The 21,981-nt window shown below is 47.1% G+C and overlaps 1 protein-coding gene and 1 long non-coding RNA gene across 2 annotated transcripts in view; one reads left to right on the forward strand and one right to left on the reverse strand.

The window, feature by feature from the left end:
• Positions 1-918: 918 nt before the first annotated feature.
• Positions 919-3,785, forward strand: LOC134513589 (uncharacterized). The gene is made up of 3 exons (XR_010070467.1): positions 919-2,288; positions 2,881-3,005; positions 3,535-3,785. It is a non-coding gene; the product is annotated as an uncharacterized LOC134513589 (long non-coding RNA).
• A 2,757-nt stretch (positions 3,786-6,542) lies between these two features.
• The window catches only part of LOC134513590 (protein LYRIC-like), a 34,040-nt gene continuing 18,601 nt past the window's right edge, over positions 6,543-21,981 (reverse strand). Inside the window, exons 7-11 of the mRNA XM_063330537.1 lie at positions 20,223-20,321; positions 11,976-12,082; positions 11,164-11,286; positions 9,527-9,656; positions 6,543-8,779 (exon numbers count right to left, since the gene is read on the reverse strand). Coding sequence (XP_063186607.1) covers positions 8,724-8,779; positions 9,527-9,656; positions 11,164-11,286; positions 11,976-12,082; positions 20,223-20,321 — 515 coding nt within the window. The 3' untranslated portion in view covers positions 6,543-8,723. The remainder of the gene's footprint in view (positions 8,780-9,526; positions 9,657-11,163; positions 11,287-11,975; positions 12,083-20,222; positions 20,322-21,981) is intronic.

Raw genomic sequence — 21,981 nt, forward strand, 5'->3', positions numbered from 1 at the left:
CATCCACTTGGAAACACCTAGATTCCATTCTCAATTCAAATGGTTTGCGAGGTTAGTGTTCCAACTAAGATCTTGCAGTCAGGCACTCTGCCTTCACTAGTATCACTGGCAGCTCTCATGTCAGGCTCAGATCTTCAGGGCTATTTTCATGGGATGAAAGAAATCTTAATTGAGTGCTCGTATCTTTGTCAGCCAGGCTCAGAATAAAAATTGATGCGGTTCCCTTGAGCGTCACTGCTTGTTAGACCCTGCAGACAACAAAGATACTGGGAAGAATAATATGAATGTCATTTAACATCACAAAGCAGCTTTCCACAGCAGGATAGGCTGATGTGGAACTATCGAGTGGGCATAAAAAAACCTCTCCACTTTCTCCTCCCTTCAAAAAAAAAGAGGAAAGATTAAAAAGAGTATTTTGGGTATGATTGCATTGTTTCCTGTACTTGGGGGAAGAGAGAATAGGTTAATGATTTTAGCCCTACCCTCTGTGAATGATTCCGGTTCTTCCATGCCACAAGCAGCCCCGATGACCTCAGGCAAGACACTTCCATCTCTCTGAGCCTTAATTCTCTCCTTTTTTGCTAGTTCAGAGAGGATTTGTGAGGCTAAATGTATGAAAAATTCTGAAGGGCTCAGCTTACAGTCATGACAAGCCAAGAGCAAAATCTCAGAGAGACGGAGAGTACTGGTGATAAACTTTTCTTCACAAATAGCAGAAAGACCTTGACATTGTGGGAGCAAATCCTCCACTTCCACAACAGTAAAAGCAGAAAGCCCTACACTCATCTGCAAGCGAGAAGCAGCTGCAAAAGAACATTCAAATTCCTTTACCAGCGTGACACTTAACTCCTTCCCTCTCAGCAGGTAGGGAGGGAAGGAGTTTAGATGTCACAGTGTTCCTCATTAGCCCAACTAGTTAGGTCTTTCAAAATCCATGTCTAGACAGGAGATTTGAACTTCTGTCATGGCAATGATTTATCAAACACAAATTATTAGTTATGAATAATCATTTTTGAAAATAATATAATAACACATGTGACAGCAAAACAGCTAGGATCACGTAAAAGACAGGCCAGGTTGCATTCTCCTTCAGCTTCTTCAAAAAATTAAGTTCAACCCCAGCAAGATGTCAAAACAATACAGCACTTAAGGCTGTTTATGCTGATTTTTGTAATTACAGAGTCTCTCCCTTTTGTGCCATTCTTCAGTCTAACCTTGGCTAAAAGCTGTTGGTTTAGACTCACGCTGTAATCGTGACTTCTCCTCTGCGTGCACTGAACTACTGCCAGGTTGCTTCTTATCAACGCTTATAAATACTTAAAGGATGGGTGTCAGGAGGATGGGGCCAGGCTCTTTTCAGTGGTGCCCAGTGACAGGACAAGAGGTAACAGGCACAAATTGAGCATAGGAAGTTCCACCTAAACATGAGGAGGAACTTCTTTCCTTTGAGGGTGGCAGAGCCCTGGCACAGGCTGCCCAGAGAGGCGGTGGAGTCTCCATCTCTGGAGACATTCCAGCCCCGCCTGGACGCGTTCCTGTGCGACCTGCTCTGGGTGACCCTGCTGTGGCAGGGGGTTGGACTAGATGATCTCCAGAGGTCCCTTCCAACCCCCACCATTCTGTGATTCTGTGCTTATGAGGTGCTGTCTTGCTTCAGCATTTGCTCTGTGTGTGTGTGAGGGGAAACGAACACACCATGAGCTGGTAATTGTACGTAACCTCCGTGGGCAGAGTTCGTATCACTTCACAGTGAAAATATTGTCCTGTTTGGGGTTGGGGAAACTGAGGCACAGTGAGACGAACTGATTTGACCAACACCACAAAGGCTAGTGAAAGTAATAGGAACATCAAGCAAGTCTCCTGTCCAGTGGTCTCTTTGCCAGGGAATAAAAGGCGCAGTGCAGGACATGGAGCTCTTCCATCCCAAACGGAAGGCTCTTGACTGTGAGGGCGGTAACAAGCTACTTCTATAATTTTTTTTCTATAACTTTATCTGTGTGTCTGCTACTCTGCAAGATAAGATAAAAAAAAAAAGGAGGAAGTGTGACTTTGCTTCTCACACTTGGTTATTTTCCACACTGAACAATCATTTTAAATAAAAAAAAAAAAAGAGCAAGGTTTTACAACATCCCAAAGAAACTGATGTACTGATGCCTTTACATAGATACAGCAGTATCTAACACCAGATCCCATCAACAACATTTAGAAAAATCAATAGAACTGGGGCAGAAGATGTGGAAAATATCTGGGCTGAGAGCGTGGATTGGCTTTATGCTTCCTTAAAAAAGGTAAGAATGTAGGGGAGTAAAAGCAGAAGCATTAACATATCAATGAGGGGAAAAAAAACCCTAAAATAAATTAGTCAGGAGGGAAACTTTCCTGTTGGTGACTCACACAGTGAAATCCTCCATATCCTGAAGTCAGCATTAACAAATTTTACCAGCCTTTTTCTCCAAGATGGATTCTGCCAGAAGAAAACAAGCTAATCCAGAGATTCAGTGGTTTCTTGTAAAAGAGATAAGAAAGTAATAAAAATGTATCGCGATGAGTTTTGTGGTTATTGGATTTTACTTTTGTTTATTGAATTAATCAACATCACTTTAGGATTCTTAATGTAATGTTCCAAGCTTCTGTACTTTTTGTTCTAGCTGATTGCTGTCAACAATATGAATTACCTTTTACCAGCAAGGGTCAACTGAACTCAGTTCCAAACCTTTTAACTCGTAACAGATGGATCAGAAAGTCAGGGTTAGACAAGCAGCTATGACAGAATGACGTAAAACTTGTATTAGCAGAAGACTGTGTTTCTGGGTTACTCGCTGTATGCTCAGGTCTTCTGAATATCAAACACTGAATAAAAATCCTTGTATTCATTTACAGAATCAAAATCTGCTGGACTTAAAGAGCCATGATTCATTTATATCAGCTTTCATACAGCTGAGGAGCTATAAAAATGTCTAAAAATAACAGACAGCATTTTCCTCCATCTAACATGGCAAATTCAGGTATGTCGGTGCTTCCTCGTGACTAAAAATGGGTGCTGGAAACGGGAAATGTCCTGTACTTTCTGTCAGTCTCCTCCTCCCAGCCCTCAGCCTGGACTTGCCGCTCCATGAGTCTTGGCAGGGTGAACAGGAGGAGCCTGAGGACCTGACCATTACCTGCTCAGGGAAGAAGGAAGAGTTGCCTTCTAGTAATTGTCATTTCTTTACACGTTGGCTCTTTGAAGGGGTTTGCAGCTTGGGACGTCAGCAAAGGTTTCAGCTGGTGCTGCCAGAAGTGCTTGATTAACTAACTTATCACGCGTGTCTGTAACTTAGCTTACCGTACTCAGAACCACCACCAAAGGGAAATAGTACACGGATACAGAAATCAAAGTTTGACGTAAACTCGAGTTTACCAAGTTTCTAGTAGTCTCTTGATGGGATGGTACAAGGGCCAGTTGCTGTTGCAGTGGCTTTTTCCCAAGGCGGCACAGGGAGTTTGTTTCTGAGACCAATGCATTACTTTCAGTAATCACTTTTTTTTTCCCAGTAATTACTTTCATCCTTTCAGTACGGGAGGACGCGTCCTCTGTAGATGAGAACGTTTGCGGAGCTGAATGTCAGCGATGGCATATACCAGAAAGTTCAATTTGCCTTGAAAGAACCCCTGGGTCTGGTTGAGTACGATCACAGAAGGACGACAAGATTTCCTACATCTGATCTTTGTAGCCCATGACTTAAAAGCCCACTCTCCTCACAAGGAGCCAGCTACCCTCGGAGCATTTCCAGTACTATGGAGAGGCCCGTGTTGTTAGCATAGTAAATAAATTATTTTCTGCCAAGCAATTAGCATGTCTACCTGATACTTGGCTCATGCAGGTATGTCAGCTGTGCCACTGAGCTGCAGATTGGGTGGAGCCTTGATAATTATAGATGATGACAACGATCAGTTACAGATAATTATGGAACAGCTGGCCAAATTCCTCTCTGCAGTTGCCCCACTTAACCCTGACGGCGTTACACCATGGTTGGAGCGTGAAGCGAAGGTTCAGCCTCTGTGTCTGCATGTTGCAGGCTGCCTGGGAGTAAACACAGCTTTGTAGGTCAGGAGTTCATCAATTACAGCATCAACCACAGCTTAATGCCTGAGATGCTCAGGGACCCATCCCTTAGGGATATGGCCCTATTATTAGGGATAGAGCCAATCTTCCACCTCCAAAAGGCTTCCCACAAGAAAGAGCATCATTACAAAAATAGAGCAGACTGAGCTTAAGAGAAAGTTGAAACTTAAAGCGGTGTACTTCATCATTTGCAGCTGTAACGATTAATTGCTTGCTCCTAACCAGATCATAGATGTTTTCCCAGCCACACTTCATCCCACCTCCCATGCCGTGGCTGCACCAGAGGCTTGATTTCCATCCGCTGGACCATCTGCGGGCGCAGTGAGAGCTTTTGGCTGTTCCCGAGGCATGTGCCGCTCAAGCAATTAATAGGTTGCTTAAGGAAAAGGCAGGGGGAGCCAGCTGGATCTGGCCCATGACCTGTCCATTAGACCACACTGGGTTGATGAATGGCCAAAGACAGGCTACTCCAGATTTACCCTTCCAAGGGATAAGTTATACAGAGAATAAAAACATTCAGCTATGGCACAAGCAATGCTACAACCTGTTGGAGGGATGTTGAATCTCCTGTCTGAGGACTTGCACTAATCTCCAGCTAGTAAGGATCAGAGACTTAGGAGGATGAGCATATCAATCATAGAATCATAGAATCGTCTAGGTTGGAAGGGACCTTTAAGATTATCGAGTCCAACCAGCAACCTAACACTGCCAAAAACACCACTAAACCATGTCTCTGAGCACCATGTCTGCCCGTCTTTTAAATACCTCCAGGGATGGCGATTCCACCCCTTGCCTGGCAAGCACATTTGTTTAACACTCCTGGTGCCAGAAGCAGGACAGCAGGCTGATGATTTGCGCAGAATGGTTAATTCTCGCCGAAGAGAAGGGGAGACATGTCTTAGAAGCATGGAAAGCAGGGAGTAGCCTGAACAAGCAGTGATGAAAGGAAGGGGAGTTTCATAATGGTCTCATAGGTCTGCTTTTCAAAGGTGCTGGCCATCTGCAAAGACCATTTGTTAAGCTGAGCAATGGTTTTTCAGCCTCTCAGGACTAGGAAGTGAAAGAATGGAGGTTAACAGCAGCTGCTGAGGGCTTTGTGTTTTGGTTGGGTTGTTTTTCTTTAACCTCAGTCCTTTGACTGAGGAACCAGACCCTCAGCAGACCTTCCCATCCCTGACAGCCCCAGCAGCAGCAGCAGCGCTGGGGGATGTGGCGCAGAAAGGGTCCCGGCACTACTGCAGCCGCATCAACCAAACGGTACCCAACACCCAGCAGGGCGAGGGAGGTGATTCTCCCCCTCTACTCTGCTCTGGTGAGATCCCACCTGGAGTACTGCATCCAGCCCTGGAGGCCACAACATAAGAAGCACATGGCCTGTTGGTGCAGGTCCAGAGGAGGCCACAAGGATGATCAGAGGGCTGGAGCACCTCTGCTGTGAAGACAGGCTGAGAGAGATGGGGTGGTTCAGCCTGGAGAAGAGAAGGCTCCGGGGAAACCTTATAGCAGCCTGCCAGTACCTAAAGGGGGCTACAGGAAAGCTGGAGAGGGACTTTTTACAAGGGCATGTAGCGATAGGACAAGGGGTAATGGCTTCACACTGGAAGGGGATAATCTAAAGATTAGATATTAGGAAGAAATATTTCACTCTGAGGGTGGTGAGACACTGGAACGGGTTGCTCAGAGAAGCTGTGGATGCCCCATCCCTGGAAGTGTTCAAGGCCAGGCTGGATGGGGCTTTGAGCAGCCTGGTCTAGTGGGAGGTGTCCCTGCCCATGGCAGGGGGGTTGGAACCAGATGATCTTTAAGGTCCCTTCCAACCCAAACCATTCTATGATTCTATACCCATCCTAATTAGCACGGTACCGATACAGCAGATGAGTCACACAAATGGTACATTGCCATCAAATTTGCCCTGAAGAGAGCTCTGCAATTATTTAGGAAAGCCTACGATCAACAGTATTTAGATGTAGGAGTGTATTTTCTTTGCCCTCATTAGAACGTGGTATTAGATAAGGTGCTGGTATAAATTCCCAAGCCCATCTGTATTACAGTGATGACTTCCCATCTGTGAAACAGTGGAGCCAGAAGAAAAATACAGCTCTCCTCATACCGCTGATGTCAGTAAGAGTGGTACTGATGAATCTGACAGGAAAACTGGGTCATATAGTTCGCTGCTGCTTGTCATCAGCACCACAGTCAACTTGTCAGTGTTACAGCTCTTGATTATTCTTTTATCCCAACAACAGAAGAATGTCATGAGGATTTCCTAAACATAAAAGGGTTCAGATGGAGGAAATCTCTTAAAAAACCTTTACAGTACGTCGAAAAAGCTTGAAAATGAAATGGTTTTATCCAAAAACAGGTGCTCTTGCGCACACACATACAAACTAATTAAATAACACTGCTCGTGAGTGCTGGGCTTCGGGCAAAAGTTTTTATTTTTTATTATAAAAACAATGAACATTTGAAATACTGTAACACGTAGAAATAAAACATAATTACACAGACATCAAAAAGTTTGCAAGCAGATATAGAGAAAAAAGCAGAAGAAATCTGGAGTCTACCACCCTTGTCAGCTTCTCTTTATCTCCTTCATTCTTTTTTTTTCTTTTTTTTTCTTTTTTTTTTCTTTTTTTTTCTTTTTTTGGTCACAGAGGTTATCTTCAATGCTAAACAAAGACCTTGGGCAACATCCTGGCCCCAATGAGGTCAATGGATGTTTTCCATTGGCTTCAGAGGTAGCAGAACTTCACTCATTACCCACGTACTCATTAACACATCTTCTAAAGCCTTGAACTTGCTGTACTTGTTTCTCCAGCGAGGCCGTGCATTTTCTTGTCAGGCATCTGCTCCAAACCTGTTACTTTCCAGATAAAAGCCCTTTGGTCTATTCAGTCAATTCATAAACTGCCCGTATTTCCCCTACGCTGAGACACAAACACCAAGGCGTGCAGATTCTAGACAGTGGGCTGCCAAGTGGCAGCAGTTAAAGATTAGCCCTCACCTGCCTGAAACAATCCTGCCGTGCTAAACGTCAGGGCGCACTGTACAGCTGGCTACCCCAAAACCCACCGCACGGGAGAGCTGCCCTTTAATGTATAGTAGCCAAACTCCAAACACAAATACGCTGCTGCAATTAATTGCTTCTCTGAAGGACGCGGCTGCTCTGACAGCCGTGCAACAGATGAAGGCTCTCAGGTAAAAGCGCTGAGCTGCAGGTAATGCTCAGACAAGCCACCATCGGAGACTGGGTGGCTGCGATGGCAGAAGCACCGAGCGCATCTGGCTCGGTGATGCAAACAGGAGTGCCGCTGTAGGGGTGTAAAGCCATTAACAGCCCTCGTTACTCAATGTCCTGCGTGAAATTGAGTTTCACGGCATCAGTTTGCATGGACACGCAAACTGTTAACATGCATCAGTAAGGCAATCTGCCCATACAACCTCCAAAGGCACAAAGTCGAATGCAGACGGAGAGTTGACAACCGTTATCTCATCCTTCCAGGCAGCACTTCTAGGATGGGTCAGGTGGAGGCACAGCCTCAGGACCACCTAAGAAACCCTCACAGCTACCACCAGAGCTGCAGCTCCTCCAGGGATAAAGGGCTTCAGCTTTTAGTGGTGTCAGCTCAGCGCTATTTATAAACCACAGTATTCGACTTTGATGCGGTCCCTCCTCCATACTATAAGCCCTCCAACAACGAGAAATACCCACTCTTTAAGAAATACTAAAATGACATTTTTAAAAATTTCATTCACAATATTTAAGTAACAAAATGATAAAAACTTCCAAACATCAGAGTAAGAAAAATGATTTCAAAAAGTTACTTCGGTCTATTATAAGTACAAATGCAACATGCTTTGGACATACAGACTTTAAACTTTAGCCCATGAAATCTGAGGAGATTTCTCTCTCATGAAATCTGAGGAGAAAAAAAAGGGTTTAGACCATCTTTCCAAATGAGTTTAAGATCTCCTCTAGAACTTCTCCCTTGTGGAGCAAGCCAGCCTGATGTGGGGTGAAAAGTATAAATATGGCAAGGTATGAGGCAAAAGTCTGACTGTAGCAGCCAAGAACGCTTTAAAAGATTTAGAAGGTTGGAGAATGATCCACGTTGTTCTCCCTTGGTCTCTGAACAGTGCTTCCTTCTGGGCATTAGTAGCCAGTCGATGAGCATTGCTGCAAAAATGCCAGAGACCAGCTGGTGGATCCTCCATGGAACCGAAGTACAATCACGGTCAGGTACGTCCCGACCATTTCTACACTGGCGTATAACATTACAAGCTGACAAACAACGTGACAGTGAAAAACTGAAAGGACTTAATGCAACCAGTCAAAACCCATTCAACAGCTTTTAATCAAGGGCAGCGGTTTGTAACGAAGAGCCGCTCTGTTCCACCGCCCCCTCCTGTGCACAGCGTGCTCATTCTCTCCCGTCTCTCACACACTCACGCTCTGTGGCTCTCTCGCCACTCCTCTCCTCCTCCTCTTCTCGCTGGGAGGTCTCCTGGAGCCTCTCTTGACTTTGGGCTCAGCGCGGCATGGCAGAAAGCAGAATCCTTGCAGCTTGTCGGCACGCCTGCCCCTTTGGGTTGTCACTCCGGCATCTGCACAGCTCCCTCAAGTCTCCTTCTTCATTTTCTTCCTCTTCCTCCTCTCCTTTTTCCCAGGTACACCTGCCATACAAACAACAGGCGCCAGTACACAAACCTTCCACGTGCAATCACGTCCCTGGGAATTGGTGGCTTTTCATAGAATCATAAAATTGTCTAGGTCAGAAGATCTTTACAATCATCAAGTCCAACCACTAACATAACTCTGACAAAAACCACCACTAAACCATGTCCCTCAGCACCACATCTACCCATCTTTCAAATACCTCCAGGGATGACGATTCCACCACCTCCCTGGGCAGCCTGTTCCAATGCTTAACAACCCTTTCGGTGTAGAAATTTTTCCTAATATCTAATATAAACCTTCCCTGGCGCAACTTGAGGTCATTTCCTCTCATCCTATCGCTTGTTACTTGGGAGAAGAGACCGACCCCCACCTCTCTACACCCTCCTTTCAGGTAGTTGTAGAGAGCGATAAGGTCTCCCCTCAGCCTCCTTTTCTCCAGGCTGAACACCCCCAGCTCCCTCAGCCGCTCCTTGTAAGACTTGTTTTCCAGACCCCTCACCAGCTTCGTTGCCCTTCTCTGGACCCACTCCAGCACCTCAAGGTCCTTCCTCAGTCTTTCACCAGAAGAAGGGTATTTTTGGGTTCTTAGATGTGTTTTGCAAGGGCTACCTACTTACAAGGGGAATCCAAAGTCACAGGGAGGGCTCTGAATGTTTTTAGTGGGCTCCAACTCACACATACATTTGCTTCCGTTTCACATTTAAAAGCGCTGTGCAATCAGATGTGCAAAAACAATCACTTACCATTATTGGGTGAATTATTAGCAACGTCCAAGGATTTCCTGAAGGAAGCACAGACTGCATCACTGCTATGTTCTGTAGATACCAAGTCCCTTGGGCCTTCTTCCATTCTTGTTTCCAAACCTGGCTGGGGCTTAATTGAAACAATATGCTTCACTAAGCATACGAGTTCAACAAAGCACATGCGAGTACAAAATATGAGAGCAAATGCCATTATTGGAGGGAATTAGGGTATTTAAAGAAACTGCAGGACAAATTAGTTTTTAAATGGTTAGAATATTCTGGCATGTCATCCACCTACCTCCTGTTTATTTGTTTTAGAAGGGATTAGAGTATTGAAATTGTCTTTCATTACCATCTTTCCCCTTGTTTTCCCCCATGAATAGAACAGCAAGATATACTGAGGTGAAGATACGGTAATTGGATAGTGAGATCGAAGACGAAGATGCGCCCACAGTCCACAGAAACACTGGCAGTAGCACAGGGAGTTTGATGACCGATGTTGTATATCTGGTTTCATAAGTAATTTCATTTTTTTCTGTCCATCTCCAAAGGATGAGCTTGCACAGCAGCCGTCACCGGCATTTGGGGCTGACGTGCAGCACAAACTCCTTCTGGCCCATCATCAACGTGCCAGAAGAAACAATGCCGTCCTGAGGAGTCTGAACGGCACTACTAAGATCATTCATTAAGGTACATACAAAGCTAAAGCAACTAATTGGATGTGCAAGAGAGAGAGAGAGTGGCCTGGCAGCACTCCGGTAACTGACGGGTTGTCCTAATGGCCATGTGGATCGCGGTCAGTGAGTTAGTTAAAAGCTTTTCCCTTAAAATGGGAGCACCAGGAGTTCAGGGAGCAAAATTGTCCCAAGGATCAGGAGAGACCACAGTGGGCGCAAGGGAAGGCAAACGATACCACACAGCCGTACGAGGCCAGAGCAACATATTCAGCGACAAGTGAATGAAAAACAATTAGGACATTTTGGGGGGTCCCCCCACTCCCGTTTCTCATTTCACTGAGCAGTAAGGACATCACAGCCAAGGACTGCTCCAAAACCCAGTCAACACTCTGCTCCTTTGTACTTCCCATCCCAAATGGGCTGAGATTTTCCACAGCCTTTCTCTCTTGCACTCTGTGATATATTTCTCTCAAGAAGCTTTTCACTGGTATAACATCGGTCTCACTTTATCTTCACTGGCTTTTGGGAACCACTTTTGCATTACTCTTAATATCGCCAGGTGACCTTCTGCCACAGGTAAAACACAGCCCAGTGGTATGCTAAACTTGGAGTGCGTTTGCCTGAGAAAGCATTTTTCCTTCCACGATTAAAGCCATTTGCTCCTCTCCGCATTGCAAAATCAAACTGGTTTGTAAGTATGTTAGGGAATACCATGTTGCAAAAATCCAGTGGTCACTGTGCTCACCCTTCTTTTATGGGAGGGCAGGGAGAGGGGAAGGGGAAAGGGGAAAAGAAAAAAGAAACAAAGAAAAAAGAAAAAAAGAAAAAAGAAAAAAGAAACAAAGAAAAAAGAAAAAAAGAAAAAAAGTCCCCCCTTAGGTCACATCATCCTAATGGAGAAGACACCCCCTCTCTGCTCTTGGAAAACCAGATGCTACTCTGGGAATACGAAATACTCACATGCCTCAGTCCCACTCCACCCCTTGCTTCCTTCACTTCAATTTTCTTCTTCTTCTGCTGCTGCGTTTTGCTTTTCAGTCCGGAAAGGCAGAAAGGAATGCCTGCCTTGCCTTTTGGCAAATCCTGAAAACACCAGAGATCTTGTAAGAGGAGGCCTGGGATGGCTGATGCATGTTTTTTTCAGGAAAACCGATGACCTCCAGGAGTGTACAAGCAGGGCGTCTCTCTGGATAAGGCACACACCTCGGCTTCAGCCAGCGGTTTGCAAAAAGCTCAGCACGCTCTTCCCGCTGCTGTCAAAGAGGGACATTTCCCTGGGCTTCTAGAAAGTATTTCAACAGCAAGCTTTCTGCTTCTATCTCCCCGCCCAAGCTACCACTGTATCACTATCAGCGAACCTGAAATAAATACATGTAAATAAATACATGTAAATAAATACATCCCAGCTGGGATGGTGGGAAGGCTGGTGTCAGCTGTGGGCTCTACACAGGTATTCAGGAGGGTCAGTGGCAGTAGAAAGAGCTCATTCACGCAGGGTGGCACATACCTCAGGACAGCAATGCCATCCAGATGATGAACTACCAGAACCAGCCAATTCCTCCAACCCATCTCACATGTCCAGCAAGTGTTTCCCCAGCTCCAGCTATCTCAGACAGGTCAGGGGAGTGACCACACCAAGCGCCTCCTCCCAGCATGAGAAAGCCCCCACAACTGGAGAAGTCCAGCTCTAGGGCTGGACTGGACACCCCAGTCTGGCTGAGACTGGCCCCAGTGGAGCAGGTCTTCCTCGGTCACCAACGCCGCTGCCTCACCTTCTCCTTCTCCTCCCCTGCCTGATGCTCCTCATGTCCTGTCCAATTTCCCCACTCTTCCGTGGGAGCCTTCCAGTCGGAGTCTAGGTCAATCGCTGAAGGATCATCTGTTAAGAACAAGCATACCAGTGAGTTACCTTCAAATCCATACTGCTTCCCAGGCTCATGCTGGTAATGCAAACACTGCAAAGAATATCTGCCATCTTCCTGCTTGCCAATGGGATGTCTGGGTGCGCATGTATGCACCAGCGTCTTAAACATATTTAAAAGAAGAATCCATTGACTGCTAATTCGCAATTAGTGACTGCACTCTTCAGGGCAGGAGGAAAATTAAAGAAGGGCAGAAAAACACATGGAGGAACCAAAGCCCTTCCAGCCTGCGCTTCAGTAAAACAAGCTTTATAAAACTAATAGCATTTTCTTTTCATTTCATTGATAAGGATTCAGGCGTATCCAGAAACACTGGCAGAGGCAGCAGGCTCTTCCCCTCATTGCAACACACCATCCTCAGGGCAATTATTTGTATGGAAAAGTCATGTTAGCAAAGGATTTGTGCATTTGTTAATGCTCTCATTGGCTGTTCTTTCCCATTAAAAAATAGTACCGAATGCATTTTTGACGTCATCTTCCTCTTCCATTTCCTTTTCTTGAATGTAAGCCAGACAGGCACCATCACAGCACAGATGTCCAAAGCTCCTTAACATGCAACTCTAAATATGCATGAAATAGGTAACACCTACCCTGCATCGAATCTGATCATTTCATGGGGGCTAGGCAGAAAACGTTCGAAAATCTTTTAGGTTTCTGCATGTGCCAGCATCTGGTCCCTTTGAAAATCTGGCCACGAGCCCTCAGCTGCCTCTCCACAAAGCACTGGCAAAGGATCCGCGGGCAAGAAGGCAAAACAGACCAGTCTAATTCCTTTGCCCAAACTGAATGAGGTGCAAAAAAGCAGATAAATCAGCATAAGATGTTGAAAGGAGTAGTTGAAAGATTATTTTTTAATGCTCTGAATGTAACAATCTTAAGTCTTATCCTAACAGGAAGAAAGACTTTCAAAACACAACATATAATAATAACTCTTAGCTGATCACGTCTCTTAAAATAAAAACAAATATAAAAAAATCCCAGGCTGGATGGAAAAACTCTAGTTGAAGCAGGGCCAAACCCAAAAGCATGCTGGGGATGATAAAAAACTGTTTCCAAAAAGTTCCTCTGTCCAGTTTGCTGCCAAATGTTATAAACATGATTATAAACATTGCTCAAGTTTCTCAGTTTCAAATTCATGCCCTGTACGTAGGCAGTATTTCTTTCCTTCTTCAAAAGGAACAGGAACAAGTATTTTCTAATGTATTCCCCCCAAAAAAAATCCAGTCTGAGTATTTTAGGCAAATGAATGCATCTTGATTTGAGAGATGCAAAACATACATGAATGGCTTAGATGTCTGAAGAACAGTTTGTGTAGGCTGCAGCATGGGATTACACCACCAAAAAGCTTCTCCTGCTTCTCCCCAGTTAGGTTACACGAGGGTCTGGTGTACAACTTCTGGAGGATTTAGCTGTTGTGGTTGAAGGCAATCCCAACCTGTGCCCTCCACCCCATAGCTAGGCCAGAAGGTACATCGGGGTGAGGACGCAGCAAGTCCCAGCCCCACAGCCCGTGCCTGCACGCTCTGCCTCCGCTCTGATACACCACGAGCGTGCCGTGGCAGCAAAAAATACAGGCAAAACCGTCTGCTAGACAGGAGGCAAATTCTGGCTACCAGGAGGGTGCACAGCATGGCACGGGGTCTGGTGAAATGCCACCGAGTCTTCAGGAACGAGAGTCCCTCCTGAGCTGCAGGGCAGCAGCTCTGCCGGTGGATGCTCCTGTGGGTGTGCAAGAAGAACGGACTGGAACTCAAGGAAGGCACGCTGGAAGCCAAGATTAAGTTTTTCACTTCCAATCTCTTAAGCAGTATGTTTATGTACTTATTTTTAAGCATGCAAATAGTTTTAATGGCTACATTCCTGCCATGGGCTTACGTTCAGGCTTCGCCCTCACCACGCGGGCAGGCACGAAGCTCGGCCAGGCAGCGGTGGCTCTGCCTCTTCTCAGAATTACTCTTCCCAAAGCATTATGTCCCAGGGGTGTTTAAAATCAACTCAGAGTAAAATCAAGCGCAACGTAAGATTCTTTACAATTTGCTGGATTTGATGGGAAAATAGGATTAAATGTACTTATCCTAGAGCTCTGGTTTAAAAGCTCTCCTGTTGCGTGGCGTGTTTCCCTTCCAGCTACAGTGACATCTCCTGGAATGGCTTTAAACTCTGAATAACCTCTAATATTTCTAAATCAGCAACTGGCCCTCCTTGGGTCACAACTTCTCTCACGGGCTAAAACTGTCATTCCTTCAGTAGGAGAAAAGCAGGAGCACAAAAAGGGATGTGCCATGCAGCAGCTCCTGCGTCCTTGGTGGGTTTAGCACTAACGGAGGTGAACTCTCACAGTGCGTCTATAGACCAGCATCTTGATAATTCCATTTTTAGAAAAGCAGTGCTGTTAAATGCCATTTTCCAACTAGATTCTTCACCCACCTCAGTCCCCCAGTAGCTCTACCCAAAGCTGTCCTTTTCTGTCCCCTGCTAGCAGCGAACAAGTCCCATTGGCAGCACGCATTTCGGGGCCAAGGTGATTTCCACATACCCCATGTCATGAAGATGCTTTAAGATCCTGAAGGACACTACTTTGAAGGTGTAAGATCCTGAAAGGCGCTACTTTGAAGGTGTCTTCAGAAACCGAGGGAGGATGCCAGCACTTCTGCAGGCAGCAAGTCCATCCCAGCGCCAACCAGCCAGATGCCCTTGGTCCCCAGCTGCCTGGACAACACCGGGGAGCAGCCGGCTGTGCCCTGGGAGGTGTCGGGGATCAGGCAAACAGGGACCCCCAGCAGCAGGGGCTGGTCAAAGGGGACAGTCAGCAGGTTCCCTGTGCGAGCTGATAGAGGGTAGAGTACTCCACAGGCTGAACCTAATTATTTGGCCTGGAAAACAAAGCTGGAAAGTACCACAGCAAAAAATCAGTCTGTTTCACCAAGAATGGGATTAAACAATTTCTAGTCCAGAGTTGTAGGTTTGGACCCTATGCCGTCAGCATCCCTTTGGGCATGGTCTCCCCCAATATGGTCAGTAGAAACCTAAGGCAGAGCAGCCCTTCACCCAGTCCTCGGTGGACCGTGTATTGTCTCCGGTGCCGAGTCCTTCTGTGGCTGCTGGAGAAAACCTGTCTCTTTGCAAAGGGCGGGTGGCTGTGTAATGAGTATGGTCCTAACCCAAATCCTCGCTGAGCCCTCGCTTGTAGACCAAGTGGAATCCATTCAGTGCAAATGGACAGACAATTGGCAGGCTAAAGCTTGCATTTATGTGTTACAGGTCAAAATTATTGCTACCAACAGCTGGGTGTAGGAGTCCCTGATTTAACACCTTCCTCGAGCATAATTTAGTAGATGCAAAAAAATCCAATAAATCCCAGACTGAAGACTTCTTTTAATCCAAAGAAGCTGCTTATTCCCATGAAACAAAGTAATTAAAATTCATTTTAACCCCAGGAGAGAAGGAAGGATGGGAGTCATGAGACACCGGAGCTTCCTGAAGGTCCCAGGGCAAATCTGCCTTGGCAATCAAGAAGGATTCATCGGGAAGATGCCAAGTCACAGGTAAAAAGGCAGCTCTCATGGTCACGAGACGTGACCTGTGCTGTTGCCAGACCAAAGTCCCACTGCACTCGGAAGCAGACACATGGTATAACTAGGTGGGAGAGCTGATCTGCTTGAGGGTAGGAAGGCTCTACAGAGGGACCTGGACAGGCTGGATCAATGGGCCAAGGCCAATTGTATGAGATTTAATAAGACCAAGTGCCGGGTCCTTCATCTTGGTCACAACAACCCCAAGCAACGCTACAGGCTTGGGGCAGAGTGGCTGGAAAGCTGCCCGGCAGAAAAGGACCTGGGGGTGCTGGTGGACGGCCAGCTTAACATGAGCCAGCAGTGTGCCCAGGTGGCCAAGAAGGCCAACAGCATTCTGGCTTGCATCAGGAATAGCGTGGCCAGCAGGAGCAGGGAAGTGACCGTGCCTCTATACTCGGCACTGGTGAGGCCTCACCTCGAGTGCTGTGTTCAGTTCTGGGCCCCTCTGTACAAGAGGGACATTGAAGTGCTGGAGCGTGTCCAGAGGAGAGCTACCAGGCTGGTGAGGGGTCTGGAGACCAGGGCATATGAGGAGAGGCTGAGGGAGCTGGGCATGTTTAGCTTGGAGAAGAGGAGGCTGAGGGGAGACCTCATTGCCCTCTACAACTCCCTGAAAGGAGGGTGGAGAGAGGTGGGTGTTGGCCTCTTCTCCCAGGTGAATAACGGCAGGACCAGAGGAAGTGGTGTGAAGTTGCATCAGGGGAGGTTTAGATTAGATATTAGGAAGGATTACTTTACTGAAAGAGTGGTCAGGCACTGGAACAGCCTGCCCAGGTTGAGTCATTATCCCTAGAGGTATTTAAGAAATGTCTAGATTTGGCACTTCAGGGCATGCTCTGAAGGGCAGAGATTGTAGGTTGTTGCATTTTGGTTTTTTTTGTTTTGGTTTTTTTGTGTGTGTGTGTGTACGGTTGGACTCGATGATCTCAAAGGTCCCTTCCAACCATGAAGATTCTATGATTCTATGATTCTATAAAACCTGTATTTGCTCACCTTGGAACCAGACACAAGCGCTCTAAACAAGCCCAGCCGGATGCACTGTGTGGGTTACACATGTTGTAACAGCAAAACCAGACACAGCCTATAATGTACTTTGTGAAACAGGTAAGAATAAGTACACAAATGTCACCAAAGGGGCAGTGGCAGACGTGTGGTGTAGCTGCACAAAGGCAGTACTGGGAAACACTGGGAGTGTAACAATAGGACACGAGGTAATGGCTTCAAACTGAAAGAGGGTAGATTTAGATTGGATATCAGGAAGAAATTCTTTACTGTGAGCGTGGTGAAGCACTGGAACAGGTTGCCCAGGGAAGCTGTCAGTGCCCCATCCCTGGAGGTGTTCAAGGCCAGGCTGGATGGGGCTTTGAGCAACCTGGTCTAGTGGGAGGCGTCTGGGCAGGGGGGTTGGAACTAGATGATCTTTAAGGTCCCATCAACCCAAACTATTCTGTGTGAACACGTGCAAGCAGTAAAGCCATCAAGGTAGAGCCCAGGAGGCAGAGCAGGCAGGAGATGCCTGGGGGATGCAGAACAACCTTGCAGAACACGCGAGAAAGGTGCCTGGTGAAACCAGAGCAGCTCCCAGGCCTGAAAGTGAAGTGAACTATGCCAGAAACACCAGAGGTTTTCTCTTTGTGGCAGGGCTGAAAAGCATGCAAACGGGAGCAATGAGCAGAGAAAAATGAGGATGAAAGAAGTTGCCCACTTTGGAGCCCCCTCATGAGGGACTGCAGCCATCGGTGCTAACCATGTGGCTTCAGCTCCAAGACACTGAATACCCTGAGCTAACGAAGGCTTAGATTGCTAAGGACTAATTGCTTGAATATGCAGAGATGATGATTGGTGACAGAATGAGGATTACAGAATCGCTGAGGTTGGAAGGGGCCTCTGGAGATCGTCTCGTCCCACCCCGCTGCTCACAGCAGGCTCAGCTACAGCAGGTTGCTCAGGGATGTAGCCGGGGGGGGTTTGAGTATCTCCAAGGATGGAGACTCCGCAGCCTCTCTGGGCAACCTCTTCTGCTGACTGACCACCCTCACCATTAAAAAAACCAAACCTTTTTCTTATGTTTACCTGCCATTTCCCGTACTTCACTTCATGCCTCTTGTCTGCTCACTGGGCAGACCAGAGCCCACCACCCCATCAGGCGTTCCTCCGCACAGACGGACTCTGCTGGACCCGCTCCAGTATGGCCATGCCCATCTTGTACCGGGGAGCCCAGAAATGGGCACAGCACGCCAAGATGTGACGACGATTAAGAATTAACCGTCGGCAACGTGTTATCATTAATGAACGTCAACCCAGCAGTGCGTTGGTTTGAAACCAGCCTGGTTTATCAGCCTGTTCAACACTCCCATGTCACAGTGACCGCTCGGTTCCCTGACTACTAACTGCCTCTCTCCCTCTATGTATAAACACTTTCAGTTGTGACAACTTAAGCCTCAAGCCTTTTGTGAGTTAGGCTGTTATTATTACTGGTACTTCATGAAAAGATAAGCCGATGGGGCGCAGGGAGCCAGCCAAAGCTGCTCCGGGAGCCGGGAGTCCGGCATCCAGCTCCGTCTTCTGCACCAGCCCATCGCAGAACAAAGAGACTCATTAAATATACTGATCTGGATTTGATAAAATGACCCCAGCTCATATTCAGGTTATGAATGGCATTTTTTTGTTGGTTTTTTTTGGTTTTTTTTAGTTCAGAGGCCTGCAAGAGCGAACAGGCCTCGTTTAACTGTCAAAGAGCTCATTTTGCCTGCAGCGCCGACCTTAATGCCAACCATTACCTCATCTAAACTCAGGGAATACATGTTCGTGACACTCCCCTCTGCATCAATATCAAGGCTGATGATTCGAGGGGAAAAAAACCAACAAACCTACTACTCTTAAGAAGCAAGCTGTAAGGCAGGCAGAAATCCTTCCATTTCTGCTTTCAATCAAAACGCATCTGCTCCGACGGCTGCCAGGGCAAGCTGCTGAATTTGCTCCTCTCTGTCCTGCTCTCGGACAGACAGGGCATTCGGAGAAAAGAGGAGCCCGCTTTGCCCGGCTTTGCCACTGCGGATCAAACCCGGAGTGCGCCACGCACTCGCTGAGCGAGCTGAACGCAAGGCGAGGAAACGCTGATGGCGAGCTGCCTCCCTCCTCCTCAGGAGTTACGGAGGGGCCAAGCCGCAACGGGGGGGGTAAACGAGCACAGCACTAACAGAGGGCAATGCTCGGGGCTGGGGTGGTTTTCTTTTTTTTTTGGTTTGTTCGTTTTATTTTTATTGCTTTTATTTTTTTATTTTTTTTAAAGCGAACTATGCTATTTATAAAACGCTCTGGCGGCGAAGCCGATGCGTCGGCTGCAGAGTCGCAGTTACCGCTGGGCAGAGAAGCAAGACGACCGCAGTCTTTTCTCCTCAATGCATTCAACCGCTCTGGGTTCTCCTGCAGCGAAGGCGATCAGAGCAGCCAGAGGGAGAAGGGGTCTGCGTGGCTCCTCGGCCATCATTCCTGCAAGGGCAGGGTAGGGCCTCCCAACAACGGGGGTATAAATAGATACTTCACTCGATCCTGACCAAAAGGTCAAGAGAAAAGGCCATCTAATACCCACACTGTTCATGCCAAATCATTCCAGCCGCTCAGGACCAGCGCTGGCCTTACAAGCAGATTTTAAAAGTGAAAAAAACACACCATTACCAGCCATAAAAAGACTGAAATCCTAATTGCCGCACTCCACCGGAGCTGAATTCTGCATCTGGGTATTACAGAGGAAATTTTGAAGTTCTGGCAAACTGAAACCCATGTTTGCAGCAGCGCCCTGTCCTCCCCGCGGCTCTTCCCCAGCCACCCCACCGAGCCCCCACCAGGCCGGGGGCTGCCTGGAGAGGGGCCACCCAGCTCCACCTTCCCCACCCAGCCGCGGGAGGGAGGGGAACGCGAGGCTTCAGTTACGAAAACCAACCCCAACTTTGAACTCGTTTTGCAAATTTGGTAATCCGAGAGAGAGATGATTGCTAACACGTGGGGTTTGGGTTTGTTTGTTGTTTTTTTTTTTTTTGAAACACAGAGCCCATATTGTTGCCTCTGGCTCAGGAAGTCCCTGACCCGCTCTCCGCTGGGTGCGGGGAGGGATCGCCCCGTGCTCGCCCTCTTCCTCTGCTCGGCTGCCAGCAACTGCTGGGGAGAGGACATGGGGCTATGGGAGCCTTCAAACAGCCTCCCCACAGCTGGCCTGGCCACCCAGCAGCTCTAGTTACACTTTGCACAGCAGTATGTCTGCACCGAACCAGACTGCACCTACTGCATCCCTTTTTTGTCCCCTTCTTAGTAAAACCCTCAATAAACGGCCCGTTCTCACCCTTCTCCGGAGTCCCACGTTTTGCCTGCCCAAAACCAGATCCCACTAATTCCTCCCTTACCTCTGCCAGCCTCGTGCCAGGTGGGAAGTGGACCCTGATTTTTGAGGCTTAGAAAACAGACTGAAAAGGGCACCAGCGATAACACGCTCGCCTTTCAATAGCAAATGAGCGAAGAGACGTACCCTGCCCCTGCCATGCATCGTCTGCGGGGAGGAAGGTCGAGCTGGCGTGCCAGCAGCATCTGGATGGACTGTCCTCGGATGATTTACTCTTCGTGTTATCTGCATGCAGGAAAAGCAACTTTTTAAAAATAAAAACAAAGAAAAAACCCCAACCCAAAACCTAAAAGATAATCGCATAGGTATAGCCACATTATTAAAACCAATTAATCATGCTTTTATCTGCTCACTATGTCATGATGCCTGGACATTATGTAATTTAAGCCACACATTAATCTGCGCTGCTCATCACAGTGGATTTATTAACGAAGGCTGGACAAGGACACTTACATGCATAAGTTATTAAAAACAACCCACTCAGGAGTGGCCACACTAACAATATTCAGAGATGTAAACTTCCGACGCATCTCTGTTGGGGATGACAGAAGGGAGCTGTAGTTCCTGCGGAACAAAAGCCACAGCCAGTGTATCCAGCTCCAGCTCCTGCTGACCCCAGTGAGAAAGCTTCTGCTCACTCTAACAGAAACCCCCTCATTACCAAACGAATGACTCCGAGAAAGAGCACGGATGAGAGGGAGCTGCTGGAGGAAAAAGGAGAGTTAAAGGTTTTCTGATTATTATTTTCAACAACTAAAGCAACCAGTAGGATTCACATGCCTCCCTGAGTGACTCCGCTCAGCCCCTTTCTAAGGCCTGTACATACAGTGTTTTCTTCATTTCTTTCATACACAACTGATTTTTTTTCATATCTGATTTTTCCTTCCTTCCTTTCACCTAAAGAACTCCTTTTTTTATGCAGGTTTGCTCTATATCAGCTTGATTTTTTTCTGCATAAATGCAGATGTTAACAAATATTTCTCCCTGTACTTGTACATTAGGAACTGCTTCAATCCACTGATGCAGTGTTGGAAAATTGATGATAAATATGGCGTGTATTGTATTGACTACCGTGTCTGGCTTTAGAAGGGAATTTCAGAGTTCTGGCTTATACCACACATGCTGTTTTGTGCATGGATGTCATAGAATCATAGAATGGTTAGAGTTGGAAGGAACCTTAAAGATCACCTAGTTCCAACCCCCTGCCATGGGCAGGGACACCTCCCACTAGACCAGGCTGCTCAAAGCCCCATCCAGCCCGGCCTTGAACACCTCCAGGGATGGGGCCTCCACAACCTCCCTGGGCAACCTGTGCCAGTGTCTCACCACCCTCACAGTAAAGAATTTCTTCTTAATATCTAACCTAAACCTACCCTCTTTGAGTTTAAAATGGTTACCCCTCGTCCTATCACTAAAATCCCTGATAAAGAGTCCCTCCCCATCTTCCCTGCAGGCCCCCTTTAGGTACTGGAAAGCTGCAGTAAGGTCTCCCCAGAGCATCCTCTTCTCCATGTCTATCTATATGTATCTATGCTTGCCTGTAGTATCTCAAAAAGCCTCAGGACCACGCTTTGCATTCATCAGCCAGCCGGACCTGCAGACAAGTTTGAGTTTCTGGCAGGCAAAGAGCGTATGAACCAGCAGCGCTCAGAGCCAGGCAGCGAGAAGGACTGAGAGTTGCAGAGAGGCAAAGCGAAAGCCAGAAACAAAGCTGAAGATTAATGCAACACCAAAAGATGCTCCAGCCTTCTCAAGGCCATGCATGGAGAGGCTCAAGCTGAAAATCCCTCGCTGTGCTTGAGAGGAAGCTGCTGGCTCAGCAGCCTCGAACAGGGCCTCCCCAACCCGGGTGTTTGCTCCCTCCCTCGGTCTGAAATTCTCTGAA

The sequence above is a fragment of the Chroicocephalus ridibundus genome, chromosome 3 (assembly GCF_963924245.1).
Source record: "Chroicocephalus ridibundus chromosome 3, bChrRid1.1, whole genome shotgun sequence".
In the NCBI taxonomy this organism is placed as follows: domain Eukaryota; kingdom Metazoa; phylum Chordata; class Aves; order Charadriiformes; family Laridae; genus Chroicocephalus; species Chroicocephalus ridibundus.